We start from the raw sequence: 22,967 nt of genomic DNA on the forward strand, positions 1-22,967 counted from the left end.
TATATATATATATATATATATATATATATATATATATATATATATGTATGTATAACCCTACACAGTGAGGAATCATAAAACTCGGTCAAAACAGATCAAAGGCTAGGCTCACCACCTGGTGAAGGTAGTCCTACTGTTTAAGATGATAGACTTGAACATTTTTCTGACACTGGCATACAAAGTTTTCTTGAATACTTCGGTTTTCAACATTTGCATTGCTTTAAATAAAGCGTTCTGATTTTCTTCAATTTCAGATGGCCACTTCGGTTCTTATTGGTGGTCAGTAAGTAATCCATAAAACATTTCTGTTCTGAAATTCCATAGGACAAAAAAATGTCCCTTCCATATATTTAAATTATTATTAACATTGAAACTTTGCACACATCACATTTCTGTTATTATTTTTTAAAAGAACAGCACAATCCAACAACTACTCAATCAAACACAGATAGCTAGCTAATAACCATCAAACAACAAAATATAACACGAACATTTATATACTGTCACTTGCATCAGAAAGTTCTAAACATTTTAAAAGCACGTATTCTTATAGAATGTAACATTATTTATGAAAGTCATATTTGTAAACTCTATGTTAAGAAAATATTAAAGCAGGACAATATATTAGTATGTACACATTTGTGAACTTACTTCTAGCAGCGCTCAGCAAATCTTTCACTTCTTTTATCAAACCCTTGATCTGTTGACTTGTCTTTTCTAGTTCCTTTTCATGAGCATGAAGATTTTCTCTGAAATATGGACTATCAGTCAAACAATCCGTGAATTCTAAAGGCAGAAGTCCCATTGTGAAATTAAAGCATCTGCACCAATATATCTAATTCACATTTACATTCACTCAACTTCGCTTCACGTTTACACGTACACGTACGTTGTCCACACCTACAATATCAACTAAGACAACATCGACAACATAACCTCACAGGGGCCGACGAATGAGATTTCCCTTATCGCACAACGCGACACAAACGTTGCGTTCTGACGTCAGATGAGAAATAGCAACGTTGTTATGTTAGAGCTATTAGGTTTCGTTCTCTTAGCAAAAACCATAACATTTTGGTCAATCCCAGAATATCGCATTGTATTTTTTGCTAATGGAACTAAACCTAACAAGCCTAACCTAACAACAATGAATTATAATCATGACGTCAGATCTCAAGTGGACTTCAAGTTGGGTGCGATGAGTGAGGACCATGAAGGGACGGGACGACCACATGACATCGACCAATGTTGCCAAGCCATGTGCAAATCAAGAATGCCAAATGCCAGACCGATCACCACATGGATTATATCTTGCTTATGTTATGAGCTTCAGCCTAGGGAAATGTGAAGTAAGTTAATGAAAAAAATTGTGTAAAATAGCTAGAGCTTTGTTCCTAGAAATAGTTTAAAATTCATTTTCACAGACTACATTCTTCACTTGATAACTTATGAGAATGGAATATAACCTGTGCAAATACTACACTACATAATGAGTCTAATTGTGGTCTAATTTCTTAAAAACTAAAAGATGAAATATTATATCCATAAATAAACAAATCTTTATTTACTTTCTGTGATGATAAAATTTAATACCAATAAGCACAAAGTGCTGCTACAATGCCTGCAGCGAATATCAATTGGTATGATATAATATCAGAGAGATCAGATGACGGGGGTTTAGTTTCTTCCGAAAATTGTATCGTATGAGTTATCAGCTGGCGGCAGACAAAACACAATTGAGTATTATCTCGGTTATGGTTTTTCTGTTTGTGTTTTACTGAATTTCCTTAAGGTTTGACATTTAGTGTACTTTCATTTTCTTGTAGAACGTCATTATAGCAATTTATATTTACCAATGATACAGGATATTCGTCCATGGTCCCGAACGCTCTGTTGAGCTTAGGAGCATATTTTCGTTCTACTCTAATCAAAATTGTTTAGTTTGTCACAAATGTGTATTAAATAAATAATTCACAGGCAACATAGCTGTTCTAAAACTAACATTAGTGATATATATTTTATAGGCAATTTGGAAACATCTGCAGATTGAAGAATATTAGTTCACAATGCCAAAAAAGAAAACTGGCCAAAGGAAGAAGGCAGAGAAGCAGAAATTGAAGCAAAAAGAAATTCGCTCAGCTAAGGATAATCGAACTATAGTTGAATATCCGTCCAATTCTTCAATGGTAAGGCCAAAATGTGAGATGATAAAATAGACAAGGTAACTCTGAAAGTATGAAAGTAGGGCAATACATTTTGTAACTTACGAGCAATTTCGGGCGAATGTTACAATTGTTCTTTATTATTAGCATGCAATCTTAATTAGGGCTGAGCCGACCGCTGTATCGGCATCGGTGAGTATTGGTTGATTTTCTTTTACCGATACCAAAGATTTTCTGTGGCTAGAGGAGCAGACAAGGGTAACGGCTAGTCTCAACATTTGTCCTTTTGGTAACGATTAGATATGGAAGTCCCATAGATTTTACTAGAAACAGTGGATGAAACCCCACCCTCCTGGGAAGCAGCTGGCAAGATCAAAGGCATGGGCAAGTGAAAGCTGAACCCAAACATGACTATGAAGGCATGTAACTGCTTAGTTAACGCTGTGGGAAATAAACCATTCATTGCCAATTCTTGCTTGAAGATCGTGGTCATAAGATAGCAGGATATTTTTAACCCCCCGCTGCACTAATGCCAGGTCAGGTAGTTCCGGAGTTCTTGGAAAGGAGGGATGAAGGTCACTGTGAAATTAGCTTTGTTTTATCTACGTTCAACCACAAATGGGAATCAGCAATTTATACTTATCCTCTTCACTTGTGTCTTTCGTGTGACTGCCGGTATCGGCCAATGATGGCTATTTATTTTCGCCGAAAGCCGCCCCCCCATGGTGGAGTGGTTAGCACATCGTGCTACGACGGCAGGGTTCGAATCCTGGGCTGGTCATGGATGTTTGTGAGTGTCCATTCATCAATTTCATCACATCATCACTCATCCCCATCTTCACAAATTAGCCAAAAGCGGCACAGAAAGAGAAGTAAAATAAAGCAAATCAAATCAATAATTTCCGCCAAGATTAGGTTGGGAACATACGGCTTTGAATGACAGTACTAAGAAAGATAAGCTAATAGGGACTGGACCTACCCGAACCACTATGTGCCTCCACTGAGTATTTGAACCTGCGATCTATTGATTACAAAGCGACGGCGACACCATTGGAGAGGCCCCTCTATAAAGATTTATGTACACCACTACTTACAATAATGTACATAAAATATTTATCAGGAACATTACTTTTCATTAAATGGACGTACCATCTTTATTTTTGTTATTCAATAAATATTCAATTTTTAACTTCTTTGACTTAAATTTCCTTACCATGACTGTTGTTTTTACACAAAGTTTAGCGATCTTAACTACACGTAAGCTAGATGATGAATATTTGCTGTTTTATCTCTGATTGTATAGCATCTTTTTGCTATTTATGGAATAATATTTTATAGTCAAGATAGATAGAACAAAATAGTATTAACGTTGTCTTTCCTCCGTTTCTAAGGGTAAAAACACGGTGAGGCACAGGGACCCTTGGTCATCGCACGGAGTCCGGTCAAGCCATAAAAGTGTCAGGATATAATGAATGAACCGGCTGTCGGACAGGCACATTGACCGCCATCGCACAAGCTTGCAAACGACAAGTCTGTCAAAAAAAGTGGGGAAAAAGGAGGGTGTCTTCCAAAAAAGGGAGAAGTGACCTTGAGTGGACCAATCACGGAGCCTTCCACTTGAAACAAGGGACCGAAGATCAAACCGTGTTTGTTCTTGGGAACCTCTCGCTATGAGCGGGGCTCCACTATGCTTTTCCCCATTTAACTCCATGGTTTTGAATTACCGGAAACTTGTCCCTGCAAGTTTCTGGCGATGTGCTTCACTGTGTTTTTACCCTTAGTCTGTGGTTACATACAACAATACTCCATACTCATCAGAGAAATTAATTACTAATTAATTAATTTTCATATTATTACAAGTAATTATATTAACATATCAAATAGAAACAGTTTTATTATTATATTTCTGAGACACTTGGCTTGGACTGGCTCCCCAAATTATATATTTCTAAATACGGGCCTAGTGATGTGACGAGTTAATATGACTCGGTAACTAGCCTTTGTTATTTTGTATTGGAATTATACAAGTATCTATTAGCAAATGGTGGTATCGGCTCAGCTCCAATCTTAATAGGACATTGCCTATCTATTTACCAACTATATATTCTATCACAGTGCATTTTGAGAGAAGACCTCATCTCTTAGGTGAAGTTTCTTTTCGACAGTGGTGGGGATTGAACCTACAATGGACTTGTGACTAAAGATCTGGTGCACTATACCCTGCCCCAGCTAACTGTAGAGCAGAGTAGGAGGAGGAAAATCAAGTGCTGAAAGCGCAGCAGTGCAGATTCTGCCTATTCACACAGTTGCATGTACCCCAAAATAAATCTGAAATGCAATTATTATTTTTAATACTTATTCATGGAATGCAATCTCCTTCAAAACATCAGATGTTCCCACATCACTTCATCTTCCATTTTCTTCCGTGCTTCACCAGTGTTTCTACCTGCAGTCAGTCTCTTTAGTTGACTGAGTCTCGCACGTTTCGAAGTCAGCCAACTATTTCCCATTTTTCGGCAAGCAATTAGAGACAGAAGATAGGCTTTCCAAGGGCTCCATTCACACACAGAATTTGTGAGTGATTACCGCCAGGCATACGCTAGCATCTCTCTTTCATCAAAACCACATGATGAGTCAAGAGCAGCATCCACCTAATTGGAAATTGAGGAAGTATTTTCTTAGCAAAGGGAAATGTCTATGATATCTACCCTCTCCCTGTTATGAGCATAGCATGGTTATAAAAACTCCTGAAGGGAAGGAAGTGGGGGCAAAAACAACCGACAGCAAAACTGGATTGTAAATTCACCACATGTTTTGGTGAAAGGAGAAAGGGGCAGAAAAAGTATTTTCATGTTGAAAAAATTCCCTAGAATGGGAAGTACAGTATATGCAAATACAATGGTAATTATTTTCATGTAGTTTACGGTTAATACAAGCATAAGAAAACAGTTTTTCGTTGTGACGTTTCAGAACACACGCTCCCTTCATCAGACATTTATTTTTATTTTGACTAAAGATACAGTTATAACAACGGTTAGCAATTTTTTAAACAAAAAGAATCCCTTATATAATGGATGTTGTCAATGTTACATTGTTGTAATATTGCAACCTAACTGTGAAAAGAAGCAGTCTGTTTTATTTTTATTTCAGATAAAAATTTTTGATCACATTATTTTTTATTTAAAATTATGAATCCCAAATATCATCAGGTAATTCAAAGTCGTCATTGTTTTCACAAAGTTTCTTGATGTTTTCTGTTACATTAAATTTTAAAGATGGTGGGTTACTCCATTTGTAAAAAACAAAACTCCATACTGGATATATGTTGCCATTTCCAATATTTAATTTATTCCAGTGTTCTTCTGCAACGAACGAAGCTTCCCAGACATTCAACTCTATGTTTCCCGTCAATCTTTTTAAAACCCTTCTGTTTTTAATCAAATGCTTCTCTTCGATGATGTGAGCTGACAAACCTCTGTTCTTGGGTTTAGATTTATAATGTCCAAATCGTGTTCGTGCCATCTTATTGCCATTTTCCTTGCTGTTTGTCCTACATAATCCTTTGAACATGAACAACTTATATTATATATTCCTGTGGTTTCCACATCTGGTAGAAAGTTTCTCATTTTAATGGTAATGCACGTCTGTGCCAAAACTATTACTTGCAGATCTGAATGAAGACAGGGAAAGTTGCTTTTTAAAATTTCAGACAAGAGTGTAAAGTTCTGAGAGTTGTAACAATCAGATGATGTGATATTTTATATATCATCTCGGTGCTTTTGTACCAAGGTTTGTTGAACAAAAATTAACCACCTGAGTGAACTTAATGCATGGGACTTGTGATAATTCATAAATTGTTAAGAAATAATTTTTATTCATTATACCACATAGGTGAGGAATGAAACTTTGGGGGTGTAAAAGTGAAAACTATGAACTTTAAAGAAATAACAGTTATAATGGTTTCTTGTTTATATTTTTAGAACAAAATAATATGAAACTTGGACATATTTTCTATTTTTTGTGTTCATTCAAAATGTATGCCACAGTTTTCAATGAGTTTTTGTATGATATTAAAGTAAAACTTTATATTGCAGTACTCGGAAAGATGAATCTTTATAGAAACAATAATATTAAAGCTATTTGCTGAAAAATCTTTTCAAATCTCTTACAACACATACTTACCAACATTTTACTATTAGGAACATTTTAACCTCCTGCCCAGGATCCCAGTTATACCAGTGTCGCAACAGCTGGGGTGGACAAAACCAAATGTAGTTCAGGAGGGAGCACACACACATATATGAATGCAATTAAGATAAGCTATAAAATGTGATATTAAAGCACTTAATTTATTAACTAATACAAGATTGGATTGAAAGCAATCAATTCTTGCACTAGAGTGGGCTTCCTAAAGGAATCTCAACTGGTAACAGGGTCAATAACTATGCAATACATTCTAATATTTGGCTGACGCTACCATAACACACCATAACACTGCAGATTTTAAATTTCAACTAGCAACAGTGGGTACTTTACTATTATATGGACTACCTGGTTACGTTAGATTAGGAGTATTAGCCCCAGTTTCAGGATCGACAAATTCATGTTAGCGAGGGGAATATAATTTAATGTAGACAATAACCTAACCAGGTAGTCCGTATAATACTAAAGTACCCAACAGTGCAAAAATTTATAATGGCAATTTCATTAATCTGTTTTTTTGATACATGTGATGTGGAAAACACACAAACATTAAAAAAAAACACACTGTACTAATTTTTTGAAAAACGCAATGGAAATTTCCATCAGTGAACTTGAAATATTTAAACATGTTTTTTTAGAACTGAATATTAAAGTTCAGGTATGAGGTGAAAATTTGCAAGTGACATTGGGACTGGTCACCCTGCCCTGTATTTTTCTACTCCTGCACAAGAGTAACATAGATATTGTGTCACAAGCATAACATGCTCTTTTTTTAAAAAAAATATTAAAAATAGTTATACATACATACATACATATTTGCATAAGGACATGTTTCTACACCGATATTAACATAGTTTTCCTTCGCTTTATTATTATTGTATCTGGCGCATGAACCCACAGCCAGTATAATCCTCTGGGATTGTGCTGTTCTGTGTTTGTCTAGGTTAATCAAATCTGGATTTTTTAAAACCGGAAAATCTTTTCAGAGGAATCTGGATTCTGGAAAAAATCCAGGTTTTGGAGGAATCCGAGGAATCGAGATTCCAGATAAAATCCAAATTTCGGAGGAAATCCAGATTTTGGAGTAATCCAGATTTCAAGTTAAGTCTTCTGAATCTATTTGCAGCCAAGTCCATTTCCATACTGGGAAGCAGTTAGGTAACTGAAAAGCAATGAGATTTAGTGTTGTGACAACAGCATTGCGAAGCTAAAGCTGGTATTTGTTTCAGCCAAACATGTCTACATTGTTCGAAGTTGTTTTTAGATTTATTATCAGAGATAGCTGTTGCACAAGAGCGGAATTTTCATTGTTTTGACAATTTTGCACTCAATGCACGTGCACCTTCTGATGCCAAAACAATAATCAAACAATGGAATCATATACAACACACAGTGTCATATTTCCTTCCACTTTCAAGCGAACTTTTCCTGCTCTCATATGTCACACGTACGAACATTCAGATTGCGCATGAGTGTTGCAGAACTGATACCAACTTTTTTTAAGCTATGCCAATTATTGTTGGTAAAAAGAAAAAACATATGAGTACTGATAAACACAGTGGGGGGGGGGGGACAGTTGACCCCCCACACACTTTTTGCCACTCCCTTCCCCTGCTAAATCTTATCTACCAAGGGAAGGTAAATACACTGTTACTTCAAAAATTACGATATTGTTACATGACCAGTACCAGTCCTCTGCGTTTTTTGATGGAAGCAAATTCTTGTGCTAGTTTGGTCAAGTCCAGTTTTCGAGCCTGATCCCTTTCGATGCTTAACACAGTGCCAGTCCACTCAATCTCATTCTTATCATTGTGCTTCCCAAGTAATTTTTGATCACTTTTAGCTTTGAAAACTACCTCTCAGCTGATGAAGACGTCACAGGTGGGTAGGGTCAAATACAGCATATAAGCAGTGCATACGTTACGAATGTTACTAGCCAGAATTTTGTTTTCTATCAAGAGCAATTCTGAGACTTCGCTGATGTTCGACATGTTTCTTCTATATATGTCAGTTGATACTGCATTCCGAAAACTAAGCATATATGTTGTTATAGTGCAAGATAGATCATCTTCATATTTCTCCCAGAAATTAGTAGCAGATTCCACTAACTATCTGTCGGTGTGTTCCGTCAGGATGGTTGGGCGTAAAAAGGTGAAGCTTCTTTGATTTGTTTCATACTCTGAAATCTATTGTTTACTCAATTTAATAGAATATCTAAAGCATGTTAGAAAATCTTTACTTCAAAACAATGCAATGGGTCTGAAAGCCAACGCATTTTCTTGCCTGTCATGTACCCTTCGGCGAAGTAATCAATGACTTGAACTATTCAGCTAATAAGGGTTTTCTTCTAATCTGGTAATCCACTTTCTACTTTTCTAGTGATTAACATTTTCTGTCTGCAATTGTATATATAATATATTTCACTGAAAATGTATTTTAATGCCGATAGGAAACCTTTTGTGAACTATCAGTCTTTCTTATTTTATCATTCTTACTGTGCCCCCCATCACCTGTTTTGGAACCCAATTGCCGCCACTGGATAAACATAATGCAATCAGCTCATTGAAGAAGGGACATCCACTGTATTGCTAAGCACATCCAGCTTCTATGTAATTTTGTTAATAAAACATTCAAACTTGAAATTAGGGTGGAACATTCGTTTTACAAACTAAAGGTTAAAAGATTAAAAATCAGTAACTTACGTGAGTGAGCATGAGATTTATTAAACCACGTTTCGAAGGTTATACTACCTCCTTCTTCAGGTTGAAATGATGTTTTCAGACACCTGACATGGTGCCTCGTCGAGAAAGTGATGGTTGAGGATTTAGGTTAAAATGGTATAGGAAGGACACTTTCTAAAAAAAGAATGTAAAATACACATACTAAAACCGCGCAATACTCTATAAAAACAAAAGAACGTTCAAAGCTGATGATGGCGAACTGCCGATCGTTGCTCGGGGTAGGCGAATGCACGGTGTCAGCTCATACCTGGAGAAGGAAAACTCCTCCCCCCCAGTCTTTCCTCAACTGGGGCTCATGAGTCACCAATCCAAGGTGAATTCAACTTCCACCTCGGCGACTTTCCTAACCTCAGGGGTAACATGGAAGCCCATCTCGTCTCTACTCCCGGCGGCTTTATCCCATTTTTTAAAAAAGTTTATCCAGCCGTCTTCCAAATTCCCATCATCCCTATTGAGTTTATTCCTATTATCCGTGCATATATAGGCTGCCTCATACACATTCCTATCCAATTTATTGTTAATCTTCCTAATGACTTCTCTTTTGGCGATCTTATGCCAGTTAACTAATACGTGTTCAGATAATCCTGTCTTTGGTATACCCTCCTTTACATCTTTATCATGCTCGCCCCACCTAATTTGCATACTCCCCCCAGTCTGTCCCACATATTCCTTTCCGCATTCACCTACTATCCTGTACACTCCCTTTTGCTCTTCAGGGTTATTGCACCTATCTCCCCTCCCTTTCTTATAAGATGTGAAGTGTTTTTCAATGCTCCGAGGTGCTCTCACCCCACATTTTATCCCGTATCCCCTTACGGATTTTTCAATTTTCTCGGAAACACCCTTAAAATATGGAATCCCGACAAAATACGTGTTCTTTTCACCGTTTCCTACATTTGTTTTGTCGTTCCACTCTCCCCCATGCAGTTAAAATTGGGACTCTTAGTAAAATTTAATCGGGAATACAGTAACGTAAGCTGTGATAATACCAGAGAGCTGGATGCCCTGCTGTAAGCAAGTCCTCACCCCAAATGGATAAGAAAAAGAATTAATGAAATGAACTTATGAGTTTTAAAGTAATTAAACCCCTTCCAAAAACAAAAATCCTTCCCTCTAGTTCTCTGCACTTGGTTTTTACTATTTTTAACAGTGTTGTCACTACATATGTATACCCGGTGGAGGCACAAGTGGTTCGGATTCCACTTTAAACTGTAGGTCCAGTCCCAATTAGCCTTACTGCGCATAAAGTGGACTTAAAACACCAAATCAAACCAAACTACATATGTATATCAGAGAAATATACTCTCGAATTTTTTTCCAGAATAATACACGAACTAAATTAAATCCCTTGTAGCAACATTTCTTTGGCCAAACGAAATTGGATTTTTTCCGAAATCGTAAAATTTCCAAAATTCGGATATTCAATTTTCTGGATTCTGAATCCCTATGGCCATCCCTATGTTTGTCCACATGTGTGCTGAGTGCCCCTTTACAACATCAACTTTTGACATAAGTATTTTGAAATTTTAGCTTCCTTCCAGTGTGGTTAGAGTTGTTGGTAAGGAGTCTTGGGTTTTAGAAATTGAGTGAGAAATGTTTTTGAACAGTCACTTCATTTTATTTTATTTTGGGGGTCCTTTCCTCACTATTGTTTTAGTTATTATTATTACTGTTCACCATATAAGTGAAAACATTCGGTTGTTCTTAAGGTAGGCTTAGAAGTTGTATTCAGTTATGTTGGCAAAAAGGAGTCCAATTTAATTGCAATTTTGTGTGAGGTATTTCATAGTCATGATATTTTACTGTACAATTCATTATCCATTCAATATTACATTGATCCAGTTCTCAAGTATTAAATTGGTGTTGTACTTACATATTATTTTTTTCTTTTTCAGGAATGTGATAAATGCAAGAGGTAAATAATACATTTGATTCAAAATTTACATGGTTCAAATTCTTTTTTTAGTGTTATGTTTAGAAATAGGACATATTAATTGGTTAGTGGCATGTCCAGGCAATAGTGGTGGTTATATTCCAGTTTTCCTAAAATATGTGTGTTATGGAAGAAGATAGTAAAATACGAGGTGTGTTAAAAAAAAGACCGAACTTTTGCTGTTCTTGCTTTATTGCTCATGATACACACTTTCAACCACTATCCCCTTCAAAGTACTCCCTCCCAGCGTCAATACACTGGTGCCATAGTTTCTTCCAATTGTGGAACACCTGCTGAAACACACTTTCTTTGATGGCGCACAGTACTCTCGTCGCAATTTCCTCAATGGTCTGTAAACACAGTCCTTTCAAAGTGGTTTTCAGTTTGGAAAAGAGAAAAAAGTCTGCAGGGGTCAAGTCCGGGGAATAGGGTGCATGGGGCACAACAGAAGTGCGATTTTTTACCAGATAACTTGTGACAAGGAGCGATGTGTGAGGTGGAGCGTTGTCATGATGCAACATCCACAACTCATTCCCCCACAGTTCAGGCCTCTTCCTACACATAGCATCTCTCAATCATGTTAGAATTCTCTGGTAGACTTCCTTGTTTACCATCTGACCAAGTGGTACAAATTCATGGTGCACAACGCCTTTCCAATCAAAAAAACACAACCATCATCACCTTGATATCTGACCGACTCATCCGTGCTTTCTTTGGTCGAGGAGACCCTTTCCCCACCCATTGCGAAGACTGCCTCTTCGTTTCCACATCGTATCCGTAAACCCATGTCTCATCTCCTGTTACGATGTTCTTGAGAAAGTTTTCATCCGCATTTGCATTTGCAAGCAGTTCCTGCTAGATTTGAACTCGATTCTGCTTCTGGTCATCTGTCAACAAACGTGGAACGAATTTTGCACTGATGCGATGCATGTCAAGTTTTTCAGTCAGGATTTTGTGGCAGGATCCTACACTTATGCCAACTTCTTCAGCAACCTCACGGACAGTTGAACGACGATTTTCACGAATCACAGCACGAACAATCTCAACATTTTGGTCGTCTGTTGACGTGGAAGGTCGTCCAGCCCTTGGATCTTCGGGAATTGAACTCCTGCCCTCCTTAAAGTGCTTAAACCAATCTAAGCACTTCGTTCGGCTCATGCAGGCATCCCAGTATGCTTGGTTAAGCATTTGGAATGTTTCCGTAAGAGTTTTCCCAAGTTTTTCGCAAAATTTCACACACACGCATTGTTCCTCCAACTCTTTCATTGTTGCTTTGTCATTAATCTGACGAGCTGCTTGTGCACGACTTCACTCAATCATCTGCTACTCTACAACTAATGCATAGATCAGAATCCAGTAAAAGGCGATCTCTTACCAATATATGCCGCTAGGTTCGCACGGTAGCCGGATCACGCCATCTGCGACCGTTGGCGGGCTATTAAAAAAGTTCGGTCTTGTTTTGAACAAACCTCGTATAGCATCGAGTGTCAAACAAGTCACATTTTCCATAATGAATGATGCAATTTTAAAAAAAAATATTTATGATAGAAGAAAAATTTAGATTTGTTGTTCATACAAATAGCTTCTAACACCACATACTGAACATAACATGTTCATTTTACCTGTCAGGGAGCAGGACCACAAAAGGAAACACAACACACTTAAAAATAAAAGTTCCACCATTTTGCCAGCACAATCAAGGGAAATCAGCAAGAATGCTCCGTTTCCTTTTTCTGTTCCTGCTCTCTGACAGTTAAGATGAACACTTTTTTTGTGCAAAAATTTCAAAACATGCAGTTTGTTTTTGTAAGACAAAACCAATTTAATTAAAAACGGTTGCAGTAATGTTTTATTTGAGACCCATGAACAGCCTAGTTGGCACATTTTTAAATCTTTGTGTAGATTGTTCCTGTAGTCAAGTTAATTTTTTAACTAATATCAATAAAACTGCTCGTAGTGACTAAAATTTCTCAGATTCTGCATGTAATTTTATGAGATTAGTATATTTGGTTATTGATAAATTGATAAGAATTTTTGTTGCTACATGCCCAGTTGTAAGTATCTTAATGTAACATTTATGTATTTTTTTAAACTGAAGTTTCTTAAAATAGCGAAGTCAAAATCTAGGAGTGTTTGTTTCTTAAGAAAGACAGTGATAAATCATGATGTTCAAAATAATATGTAATAGTTTATAAGCTCTTACTTAGCCAAATGGTTAGTGTCCCTCACTGTAGGTTCAGTCCCTGGTGTTGACCATCATCGTGAGGTACTATCTGACAAAAATATTAAGCCCTCTGTTTACGTGCTTGTAAAATTGTACTTCGTGGGAGGAAAAAGTCAAATATACCTCATTGGAAAGCTAGAAGTGTCTACTTTTAGACAAATGCAAGACAAATTGATTTTAGCTCTATCTGTTCTCTATTCAAACAAAAATGTTCGTAAAAGTTTAGTTTTCCATGTTTTTTTTATGTAAGTCAAATTCAATTGTGTGTAGCTTCTTGTAAACCAGTTGTAAAAATATGAAATTTCTTGTGATTGAAGCTTGTTTATGTGGAAATATGTGATTGAAACTTGTTTATGTGGAAATATCTCAGCCATATATAATGTTGCTATCATTTGTGGAACAGCCACAATTAATATTTAATAACAGTGTTGCAAGCTCGGTAATGGTCAGCCCAATGGCAATGCAAACCATATCCAAATGATGAGCACGGAATAAAAATCAAATTTCCATGTCTTATCTTTTCATATTCTGCTAATTGAAAATGACAGACAGAATTGTTTTTCTTGGCAACCGGCTCATGCGTTTTCCATCCCGTTGCTACGACGAAGTGCACTTTGTTGACATATGCCGCCGGCAGCCCTTTAAACTCTGTGTTCAGTCAGCAGCTTTAACACGAAAGTGGTTACAAAGCAAATTGTTGTGCACAGGGAAGCATTGTTCAGATGCTGTAATTGACGAATGCAAATTTTCTTTTATCACTCTTGTGTTCCTACCATGAATTATTGCCTGAACTTGCACACATACATAAGATCCCTTATATGCTCTTTTTCTTTCCTTTTTTCCTTTGTTATGAAGTTGCTGTACATCACAGGCACGTTATTTTTTTTATACAGAGGAGACTGCGAAGCCAGCAGTCATGGCTTCGAATATTTGGTAAGATCTTTTATCACCTTCATCAAATCGTGCTCATCGTTGCACTTACTCTGTTTAAATAAGCGACATAAAACAATACAGAGAAAATGACGTTCGTATGAAGATTGGATAAAAGCTAGAAAATGTAAGAAAAACTAAAGTATACAAAGAAAATGTCTTTCATTCATAATATGGCAAGTTGTTTATTCATTATTTTACGCTACCACAATGTTTTGGATCAGACCAACGAAACGCACTTCCAGTATTCCCGCAGCGTAGACCATGAAGCTGTTGCGAGGTGGCAATGCTGTGCAAGTCACCTGCAGCTCGTGGGAACTGAGATTGGCTGCATCTCACCATACGTCATCCAAGCGTTTAGGAGTGGTCAGTAATAATTTATATCTGTGGTCATACTTGAGATACACATGCTAAACTACTCATTTGGCCCAAATATGTCGTATAAACAGCTTTTTACAATTTCATTGAATTTGCAATTATGCATTTCAAGATTGCACGTTTCCCTAAAATTTCAATTTTTGTAGAATTTAGTGAAGATCTGGATTTGACTTTTTCCACAGAGATGCAAAAATAATCCGTCTTCAAGAACAAAAAATCTCAATATTCTATCAATAGTAGATTATGAACTGTATGATGTTAAGTTCCCCATTCTTGCAAAATGGAAGAAAAAACTACACTTTTTAGTGAATTTTCATTACAATAAGAAAATTCAATGAAGAATAATTTTCAGATGACTCTTATTAAAAAAATAGATACTTGAAGCTTTCCAATGAGGTATATTTCACCCACGGAGTACAATTCTACAAGCTCGTAAACAGATGGCTCAATATTTTTGTCTCTTGAGGGCAGAAAACAGTGATTCAATGCACTGACAACACATCACCCAACAAAGTCACTTGGCAGGTCCTGGCCCTAAAAAGGTTCTTGTGTCATGGAGTTTTTTAATAGTTCATAAAACACTTCTTTGCATGCAACTGACAATTTTATTGTTTTAAATTTTCTGTTCTACCATAGGAAGCAAAAGAACAGAGCATTTTGTTATTTCTGCCAGAGCGTGCAGCGTCTTCCAATGTGTGCCAGTTGTGGGAAAATCAAATGCATGCTCAAGACTGGTGACTGCGTAGTTCGTCATCCAGGTGTTTACAGCACTGGACTTGGGATGGTGGTAAGCTCAATTAATTCACAATAATAACTATATTTTCTTTCCTCATATTGACCATATTTTAATTTGATGACAATTTACTGTTAATTAAAGATTTTTTTTTTCAGAAACCCCTAATTAAGATGCAAGTTTTCAAATAAAACTTTGAATTTAAAATTCTCCTCATAAAACATAATTGATGGCATGTATAGTAACATAATAATTCATGACGATGTAGAAATTTTACATATAAAATGTAGTTCAGTAGTGTTGAGTTTAAAATTAATCAGAAACCACTTGTGTCGTAGTTCTGTTGCAAAATAACGGTTGCACATCTTGCATATATATCATACAGTGTTGCACTAAGATTTAGGTTACTTGATGTCCATAATTTACTCTTTGGCCATCAATACGGTTATTTGGAGCATAAAAAAATATATTACATCACAGCATACTGTTTCGTTCTTCATGTTAAGAATGTGTTGCGAGAGGATGTCTCAAAATATGGATGCCCCTCACACTTGTTCATCTAAAAGAAGTTATTTGAGGAGCATTGTCATCTTTATACAGTAATGAATAGTGAATTCCCCATGTGCCATTTATTATACACACAATTAGGTATTACATACTTCTAACATGACAGATTTAGTGCTAGGTTGGATGTGTGAGGTTCACCTTCATTGTTGCTGGAAGAAGTCCTTCCTCTCTCAGCTCTGAACAAGTTCTCCTTGTCTAACTTTATCCTTCCTTCTTTACAAACCTTGTCCAATAAGCTTTTGTACATCAAGAACCATTACCACATTGCTCTCTCACACCTCTAGCTGATGCCTTCACTTCCTTGTACTAGTATAGAACTATCTGTATCAGAATTAGCACAAATCCAATCTTTAAATCTATTCCGATACTCAATATCATATAGAGCAGACTCTCTTTAATTCAAACTCCAAGGGGACATGAAAAAAGATCGAATTATCCAAGTTCGAATTAAAGAGAGTCCACTGTATTTTATATCTTAATAAAATAGGATATCTGATTAATTTTTATTCCAATATGGGGCCTTCCCGATGGTGCAGTGGTGGCATCGTTGCCTTGTAATCAAAGGGTCCCGGGTTTGATTCCCGGTGGAGGCACATAGTGGTTCGGATCCCACTTTAAACTGTAGGTCCAGTCCCAATTAGCCTTACTGTGTATAAAGTGGACTTAAAAACACCAAATTAATCAATCAATTATTATTCCAATATGTATCTTATGTTGTATATCATTGTAATTGTAATACTTTCTGATCTCTCACACTTTATGCCTTTCTCAAATGTAAAATCTAATGATATGGTTTATTTGGATTCGACTTTAAATAGTATGCCAGACCCAATTAGCTTATCTGAGCATGAAGTGGAATTAAAACAAACATTTGCATGTCAGAATCGTTGGAAATTCCATTGTTTCCATTGTAAAATCAATAGGGAATCTGTAATTTGCCTTCCTCACATCACTATTTACAATTCATTCATGCATGTTATGAATTTTCACTCGCAGGGTGCAATCTGTGACTTCTGTGAAGCTTGGGTGTGTCATGGGAGGAAATGCCTGACGACCCATGCATGTACGTGCCCTCTGCAAGATGCTGTGTGCATAGAATGTGAACGTGGGGTCTGGGACCATGGTGGCCGTGTTTTCCGCTGTTCATTTTGTACCAGCTTCCTGTGTGAGGATGACCAGTTTGAACATCAAGCTTCCTGTCAGGTGCTAGAATCAGAGAATTTTAAATGTAAGTTTTCTCAGTGTGGAAACAGAATATTCTCTCTGTTTACAAAAGGGTTGGAGTGACATTATTTATTAATGATATATTAGTATATATTTACTAATAATGTACCAAACCTCATTTATAAATAGCCTTTATCTTTGTTCCTATGCTAAATATGAAGAAAAATCATCACATAAAAAAACTAAAAATTTTCTAGTTGTTAATTCTGTTTTGTTTATTTTGTTGTTCTAAAATTGAGAATTGCATTTGTACAATTTTAAGAGCCACCTCTCAACTCATTAGCTGTTGAAAATTGCATGTTTAAGTCCCTGGTTTTGTTAATTAACCAATTTCTTTGATTAACCTAAACAAATTTCTAAGCTATGTAAATTAAGTAGAGAATGTGAAAATAAATACTAATTTTTCGTTACACTTTGCCCCATCCCCTCTAACAACAGAAGCTAAGAGCCAGAATTTTCTATCTGGGAAGAGGGGGGGGGTGTAAATTTGTATTTAAGAGGGTGCAAGGGGTAAATTTAGTCAAAGTGACCATTAATTGGGTCTTTGTGGAAAGGTTTAGGGAAAAGTGTGTGAATAAATCACTGGCTAAAACCCATCTTAGACATGCCACTTGCAAGCAAGCAGTGATACATCTTTCCCTCTTGTCAAACTGAAGGGTGACTGAATTTTATAGGAGAGAGGAAAGGGAAGCTTGTCAGTGGCAATTTTAGTCCCCCTACCAAGTTTTGTATTTTGTGTAATTTCTGTTTTAATTTCATTTAGGCACATCCGACATGTAGTTGGGGTAAGATGCTGTATGATAAAGTTGTCAATAACTGGCAAGAACTGAACATTTACGAGTTCAGATATCAACGTTCTGCAATAGTTTTCATCACGTAGATAGTATATTCATAACTGAAACTCTTTTGGTGTAATTACAGATTCATATTTATATGTTTGTAATGTCATAGAAACTCCGGAATTTGCATAATAGTAACACGATTGGCTATTTTTCTAAATGTTTATTGTTTATATATAGTAGGGATGGGCCGATATGAAATTTTGGCTGATACAGATAAAGTACGGATATAAAATTTACCGATAACCGATATTCTACCGATCCGATATAAAATTAGAAATTGTCCTTGAAGAACCTGAAAGGTTCATTGACCTCCTTAATATATGTGTGCTTGAAGGTGAGTGCAGTGCAAAAGGAGTTGCATATTTAGACAATTACTTTTTTAGAAAGTAGGGCACGGAGATTATCCATCAAAATTACAATAAAATGACAGAATTTTGCACTAAATTATCATATATTTATCGATATATCGGATCGGTAAAATAATCTGTAATTTTACCGATAAACCGATATGCCCATATCGGCCGATACCAATAGAGTACCAATTAATCGGTCCCATCCCTAATATATAGTGAGAGAATCTAAGGTAGCTTGTGAATTTGATTTTAAAACTGATCAGAAAGTTTAAATTTGTGAGTAAAATGTTGTTCTTGAATGTCAAGTAATTGTGTACATTTGTCCATTTATTGTTTTCTCCACATATAGTTAGATTGTCAGACTCTTGTGTAATGCCATGTGAAATTAAACTTATACATTGTTTTTCAGGTCAATCCTGTAATAAGTTAGGTCAATATTCATGCTTGAGGTGTAAGACATGCTATTGTGAAGACCACGTGAGGAGGAAAGGTTTCAAGTATGAGAAGAACAAGGCCCTTCCATGTCCTAAGTGTGGATATGAAACTTCACAGACAAAGGATCTTAGCATGTCAAGTAAGTGTGGACTCTATTTATGGACTCTAATGGAAATATCATGTTATGTTGGTTAATTGTGAGGAATAATTTTCAGTTGCAAAGTTTTATAATTAAAACAACCAGTTTGTGCAATGACCAAGATTCATCATCGTGATTAGCTAAAAGTGGTAGAAAATTGGCATTAGAAAACTAAATCCATGAAATCACTCCTGATATATTGGATGGACTTTTGTGTAACAAAAACAATAGTTCATTGTTTGCTTTCACTTATAACTAGAGGCATGCATATTTTGTTTTTGACGAGAACACAAAATGTGAAATAACACATTGTAATGTTAATTTTTCATGTTTCTAAAAGGTGCGAGGTGCATTGTCCTACCCTCTCTTGTCACGAAATAATGCGAAATGAACTGCAAAATGCGAAATAGACTCTTTAAACACGAAATTTAAAGTTTATTTACCGACGTGACACTTTCTGAAGTTAGAATTACCCTGTGAGTTATGCAATTCACGGAAAATTGATTAATCCACTGTAAATATTTGGGTGAAGTAAAAATGGACTACTTTGTACAAGAATAAACTTAATATTCTATTAATGACATAAGTGTGCTATTAGAAGGGCTATGTTTATTTTGTGTAGTAAGTGCAGTTTTTAAATCAAATTTTGGGTTATATTCACATTTTTAAAACCAAAATGTCATTTTATATACCACTTTTTCACCACTATAACAGCAAAATTGTATTTTATTTACTGCTTTTGAACTCGAATTGACTCTGTTTTTTTACCGAAATTTTGCTTTTTTATTTACCAAAAATATGTGCCTCTACTTATAACTGTTAAACTCTCCATCTTTAATGTGTTACAATGAAAGAAGATAATGTAGAGTCCAATCCTCAAAACAAGCATTACTAGAAAGGCTGTCGTAGAGAAGGTGAGACAGATTTTTTCCTGGCTTGGCAACACTGCCTATGGTTTCGGCACTAGTCGCATCGTGTAGGATGACTCATTCTGTTTCCGTAGCAAGTTGTCACATGTTGCGAAACCACATTAGTGAGCAGCTGTGTTGATTTACATGGAACGTGTTTTGTTTATCTCTCCAGGTTTTTGTGTATAACATTGTTTTTCGCGATGAGTATTCAAGATGAACAGCGACATGCCAGCTCCCTTGGAACTAACTTCAATGTATAGAATGTACAAGGTGTAAAAATCCTCCCCCCAAAACTATGTGCCCTTTGCAGTAGAAATAAGTAATTGCTATTTGTAAAATACCAATTAATGTAACCATTATATGATAGAGCATTAGTTAATTAATTGTATTGTGTCTGATATTGTAGCTCGGAGCCATAAATTTGGTCGTCAGAGTCAAGCAGCAGTTGGGGGTTATGATGACGATGATGATTATGATTATGGAGCAAGCTGTAATGGATATTATGGAGCAGGTGGAAATGTGCAAGGTAATGAAATTTTGCAATCAACTTGATAGATTTTTAAAATACTATGGCACATTTTGCATACTGAACCTTATGCATTGAAGAAGCTATCCAAACAACACAAATACATTGCTAAAAATAACCAGTTCAGAGAGTTTGCCTTCAGATAGATGGGATTTCACTGCATAGATGGGTATGTGCCAGAATTTGGAATGAAGAGTTTTCAAAACTGCATCCATGCATGTATATATACATCAGGGTTTGAAATTGGCCACCATACAAATCTTAATGTGTACATGGGAAAATTTGCACACACCATGGACAATTTTAGTGCAGACATAACTAGATTTCACAAATATGTGAATGATATAGTAGGATCGTGATACTTTGAGGTGGATGGGATGCAGACTACATTGAAATAAATAAACATGGACCATATGGAATAACCTGGGAAAAATTGAAAGAGGCATAAAAACCAAATTAACAAAAGAACACTGTTAAAAATAGGATATACCATGTTATTATGAATAGCTTATTTACATTGCTTAATACAGTAGTAACAATGATGTTAGAAAATTAAATAGTTATACAATATTGAACTTGCACTTTTAAAAAATGGTCATCAAATTATTGAGGCTCTACTGTACTCATAGTTTCTGTGCCTTTTTAAAAGCTTGCTTTGCACTGCAAGCATTTTGGGAACTTGGTCCTCCTTGGTCCCTTACAAATGAACATACACTGCTCAAACAAAAAGATTTAAGTACATTAATGAACAATAAGTGAACTTTTTATTATAAATATTAAAAATAACAGAAGTAAAGAAAATACAAATATGAATGAATCCAATCTGGGTCTTATTAACAACACAGTAAAAGAAAAGTATTCACAGCATGCTCTCTTTACCTTGAATATTACCAACTAATTTTTATTTTGAGCAGTGTATATAATGGCACTCAAGTTTTAGTTTCAAATCCTAGATTTCATTGAGTACAAGGTGAAAACTTGTTTGATAGATAAGCATCTGAATACGAAATTACCATTTACAAGATTCTGTAATTAAAAACAATCACATTATGAATTACAATCAAGTGAATAATATTACAATTACCGTATTTGCCGATGTATAAGACAATTTTTGAATTTAAAAATAGGTTTGAAAAACACCGATACTCAGATTTTGATTACATCCATTTCTGTCTGTCTTAGATTAGGTAAGTTATTTGTTGAAAGTAGACCTTAATATTAATTTATATTTGAAATACTGTAAATTAATTATAAGTTCAATGATAAAAGCTTTTTCCTCAAAAATATACGCTGGCAAATACAGTAATTTAATTATCTTTTCCTAAAAATTATAAAGAAATAAATTATACCATTTGCTTCATCACTCTTGCAGTAGACTCGTTAATTAATTAAATAATTAAAGACGTACCTACATTATTCTTTCTGCACTAATGTTTACCATATACCTATATCACATTAGTCCACTTTTGATTAACAGTAAATTTTATTTAAAAAGCTATGGTTGTAGATGAGAAATTCTGTTGTGTTTATAGAGTTGTTTATAACCAATTAACAATTATTGCTGTTCTTCCTAGACTCAGATGAGGATGATCCAGAGTATGAGGCCGAGTCAGATGAAAGTGATGAAGATGAAGAGGAGGATGAGGAAGAAGAAGAGGAGAGTGAAGGGAAAAAGCAGTGTGATGACTGATGGTCTTAATACAGCGAACAGTGAGGGACAATCAAGAGCAATTTCAAACATTTCATTAAGTTGATTGTAAAAACAAACTTGATAAAAGAATAAAATATTGTTTGTAAAAGCAAAGGTTTTAAAACTTTGTATATATCTACGTACATGTGATTTTGATTAACTTAACACTGATGCATGAAGTATATGCATGATTAAGAAAATGAATCTATTCATTGTTTTCAGACACAACAGTGTATTATTATCTTTTGTTTACTGTAATCAGAAACAAACAAAAAATCAAATTCATAAACCAAAGTTAAAAGTAGAACATCTATTGAGGAAGGAATTAGACCTCAGTCTATTGACAGTTACACATAAAGCTAGAAAGTTAGCAAGTATTTGTTACCGATGTAAATGTAATTACAGGGAAAGGATTCCTAGTTCTGCACTTATGTGCTAGACGTATGCTATTTAGACATCTTTAAGCTTCATGTACACAGGAACTCCTCCCCCGCTGAAGTTCCATGCCTAAATGAACCATAAATTCCTATAAATGCTAAAAACTGTTTGCACATGGAAAATGGGCATGTAAGGGGTGACCTGATAAGGCACCCAGATGTCAACCTCACTTCCACATAGTACACCCCGGTAACTGCTTCTTGCAGGCCAACGAGGCTCTGGTGTCTGGATCTACGGGCAGTATAATCCTCTGTAGGGCTGTGTCTGCAGAGTGCCCCTTTACAGCCTCAGCTTTTTACCCAGGTCTAAGAATATTTTAGTCCTCAAGACACATGTTTATTTTAGTTATGGTAGGGGCCTGTGCCCTATATAATGTGACAGGTGCAAAATAGCCTAACCTACAATTTTTCAATTCAATCAATGAATGTACCTCAAAAATCCCTTTTATACATTTCATGTAACTTTAAAAATAACTTTTATTAGGAATGACCCTAATTTCCACCACAAAGGCCTGAGACCTTAATGAATCCAATGTGTA

General features: G+C 35.7%; 2 protein-coding genes across 6 annotated transcripts in view; one reads left to right on the forward strand and one right to left on the reverse strand.

The window, feature by feature from the left end:
- Graf (GTPase regulator associated with FAK) overlaps positions 1 to 941 on the reverse strand; it is a 178,544-nt gene extending 177,603 nt beyond the window's left edge. For all 4 annotated transcript variants that reach the window (XM_083143835.1, XM_083143830.1, XM_083143826.1 and 1 more), the window contains exon 1: positions 652 to 941. In XM_083143835.1, coding sequence (XP_082999961.1) covers positions 652 to 805 — 154 coding nt within the window. In that variant the 5' untranslated portion in view covers positions 806 to 941. The remainder of the gene's footprint in view (positions 1 to 651) is intronic.
- Positions 1 to 22,086, forward strand: part of Noa36 (zinc finger protein 330 homolog Noa36) — a 62,495-nt gene extending 40,409 nt beyond the window's left edge. The window contains exons 1-8 of one of the 2 annotated variants that reach the window (XM_083143843.1): positions 1,721 to 1,792; positions 2,025 to 2,186; positions 11,002 to 11,021; positions 15,208 to 15,358; positions 16,868 to 17,099; positions 18,700 to 18,864; positions 20,182 to 20,301; positions 21,876 to 22,086. In XM_083143843.1, coding sequence (XP_082999969.1) covers positions 2,067 to 2,186; positions 11,002 to 11,021; positions 15,208 to 15,358; positions 16,868 to 17,099; positions 18,700 to 18,864; positions 20,182 to 20,301; positions 21,876 to 21,991 — 924 coding nt within the window. In that variant the 5' untranslated portion in view covers positions 1,721 to 1,792; positions 2,025 to 2,066 and the 3' untranslated portion in view covers positions 21,992 to 22,086. Of the gene's footprint in view, positions 1 to 1,720; positions 1,793 to 2,024; positions 2,187 to 11,001; positions 11,022 to 15,207; positions 15,359 to 16,867; positions 17,100 to 18,699; positions 18,865 to 20,181; positions 20,302 to 21,875 lie in introns of those variants that run through there. The other variant, XM_083143846.1, reaches the window with a different exon arrangement.
- Positions 22,087 to 22,967: the final 881 nt, after the last annotated feature.

Source organism: Lepisma saccharinum, chromosome 1, assembly GCF_977018435.1.
Source record: "Lepisma saccharinum chromosome 1, izLepSacc3.1, whole genome shotgun sequence".
NCBI classification, from domain to species: Eukaryota; Metazoa; Arthropoda; class Insecta; order Zygentoma; family Lepismatidae; genus Lepisma; species Lepisma saccharinum.